Raw genomic sequence first — 2,962 nt, forward strand, 5'->3', positions numbered from 1 at the left:
TGCTGGGGTACATTCAAGAAGAGGCCACACTTTCTTGGCTTCACGTGAAGGCGGAACAGTTTGAGCCCTGCTGACCACCTGCCTACCGATCGGTGGGCAGGACCAAACACACAAAACACAAGTAGCCTGAATGGACTGCGATTTGTGGGAAGGAGCATTGCTAATGACCCTGTTAATTTGTAATTTGTAAAAACCTGTCTTAACGTGTGTTCCTGTACTTCTGTGAGGTTGTTTTTTTAAATGAGGACATTTTTGTGAAGTGAAGCCATTTAGGACATTGAGATGTATACAAAGTGAGGACATTTTAGTAATTGTGTGTATGTATGCTTTAACCAGTTTGAGTTCTAGCATGAAAATATTTACATTTTTGCAGATAAGGACATTTTTAGAAAGTAGAAGTGTGAAGTAACAAAGTACAAATACTTTTTTACTGTACTTAAGCAGTTTTTTTCAGATATCTGTACTTTACTTGAGCATTTATTTTTCTGACAACTTTTGACTTTTATCCCCTACATTTAAACACAAATATCTTACTTTCGACCTCTTTTCATTTTCTAAATTGGAATGTTACTGTTGTTTTAATGCATTTGAGGGGAATTATTGATTATCATAATTATTTTTTGCATTATTGCACGCTTTCCCAACATCAAGACCAGTGCATATCACGCAAAACATAAGATGTAAGATGTAACAAAGAAGAACGAAGCAGACAAGAGAGGGAGACTCAGCCCTGTTTGATGTTTCAGTTATCTTTGCAGAGAAACAGTTGGTAGAAATGTCCTTAAGAGAGAGAATACTTTTTACTTTTATACTTTGAGTATGTTTTAGAGCCTGTACTTTTCCACTTTTACTTGAGTAAAGAAGTTGAATCTTTACATCTACTTTTACCGAAGTCTTTTTTTACACAAGTATCTGTACTTCTGCTTGAGTAAAGAATGTGTGCATTTTTAGCACCTCCGTTAGAAAGTTTAAACATATTTGAACAACAGATTTCTGGAAGGTGGGATATTTGCCTGGTCCTCACTTCTTCAAAAAGAGATGTTTAGGACTTCATATAGCACATCAAAACAATAGCTCGAAAATGAGAGAAGAAAATTAATTGATAAAGTGCTTCAATTTAATTCAAAATCCAAATGCAGCATTCTGGGGGAAAGACTTCACTACAGAGTCCTGGATTGCTGGTCCAAAATGACTTTGCTACAGAGTTTGGGACCAATTAAATCTGGGCTAATAACCTTAATGCTTGTCTCTGTTTTATTACCTGAATAGTGTTTCTGACACTCTAGCAAATAGCGTTAATGTCATAATGAGGCCTGAATGGTTGGTGGATGCACTGGTGAGGAAAATATTTTGGAATCCAGCCATACAGTATATTGCGCCAACACCGTTTTCAACTTCAAGCAGAAAAGCCAGAGACAAATGGTTGAATGAAAGCAGTGTGTGCAGGCTAAAAATGGTTGCTGACATTTTAAAAGAGTGCAAAGAACTAATTGCATTAATTTTAATACTGCAACCATTTTTTTCATTCAGTGAATTCATTGTTAATCTCTTTTACTTTTTTCATTAAGTTTGCTTGTTCAAGAGTCAGATGCAGCAAGCCTAAAAACTGCATACATTTGTTGTAGATCACTCGTGATCGTGACCTGACGAACTTTGACGCAAAGTTAGATGCCAAAAACTTTCTTGCTAAAGCAAAGTGGTTCATAAAGTGGTGTTCCAGGGAATCAAACAGTCACAGAGATGGATGACTGATTAAAATACATGTTGCAACAATGGATGTTCTCCTGAACAAATACTTACATAATGATCCTGAGGCAGCTGTTGGAGTTGAGCAATCTTACAAGAAAATACTGAATTGGATAAATGTAATTTTTGTCATGCCAAAATACTCACCTTTTTCTATTTTCCAGAAAGGCTGACTATATAGAACAATTTTTGGTAAATGTTTGTATAAATTATTTGTACGTGGTCTTTCCACACCAGTGGTTCTTGTGTGAGGCCTATGTATAGCTCGCAACGAGAACGTTTTATTGAACCGTTGTTTATATCTGACTAGTGTCTAAAGCAAAAGCAACATATAGATTAATTCCTGTACTTTACGTCATTCTGTTTCTAACTTCTACTTTTAAGTCTTCACTCAGTCTGTTTGTTGCTGTTGCTGGGTTTTATTTTCTACAGTATGCACTACAGTATGTGTCTTCTGTTGTGTTTTTAATGGCTGCTGAAAACAGTATAGAGTAAGTAAGAGTTTCCCTTAAAGATACAAGACAGGGAAATGACTGGTGAAGTGCAGCGATAACGCATTTTACACACTTTCTCTCTATATATACTCAAATGAGTATAGTGAAAATATTTTTAAAGATATTTCAAATAACTTTTCCCCTGTGCAAACACTGAGTGGCGGCACAGTGGTACCCTCTACTGACAAGCTGCCATTGGTGCAGGCCAGTGTGCAGTCCTCTTGATATACGTCTGCTCGCCTTCTTGTGTGGGTGTGGGTGCGTGTGAAACCAGCTTGTACCTCATCTTCCCTGCATGCCATTCCCTTTCTCTAGCGTGCTCTTGACTCAACGCCATCTCCAGGCCTTAATCCTCTGATCAGCATGCCAGGAGAGCACAGGGGGGCCTGACTGGACCAGTGAAGGACAGGGGCCTTAGGTGACGGCTGGTTCCAGCCACTTTCTCAGATTGTCTCTGCCACATGTACTGATGTAGTGCGGCTTCAGCTTATTGTTGACCAAGGAGGTATAAGGGAACCACAGCCCCCACCCCACCCCACCCAACCCATCTGCTCCCCATCCATCCTCCTCCTGTGACCCCACTTCCATGGATCTAAGAGCATGGAAGAGAAAGAACAAGTAAGGATTTTTAAAAACGTACATTGAGAGTGAAAAAAAATCACACTTTATTACATTTTATGCCTGGACAATGAACTGATCGTAAATGGGGGGGGGGGGGGATA

General features: G+C 38.8%; 1 protein-coding gene across 1 annotated transcript in view; it reads right to left on the bottom strand.

Moving 5' to 3' along the window:
• Positions 1 to 2,654: 2,654 nt before the first annotated feature.
• Positions 2,655 to 2,962, bottom strand: part of LOC118339494 — a 10,572-nt gene continuing 10,264 nt past the window's right edge. The window contains exon 9 of the mRNA XM_035677173.1: positions 2,655 to 2,832. Within this exon, the coding sequence (XP_035533066.1) occupies positions 2,655 to 2,832 (178 nt within the window). The remainder of the gene's footprint in view (positions 2,833 to 2,962) is intronic.

This window comes from Morone saxatilis, unplaced genomic scaffold (assembly GCF_004916995.1).
Source record: "Morone saxatilis isolate NCDOM2014 unplaced genomic scaffold, NCSU_SB_2.0 Contig5, whole genome shotgun sequence".
NCBI lineage: Eukaryota > Metazoa > Chordata > Actinopteri > Moronidae > Morone > Morone saxatilis.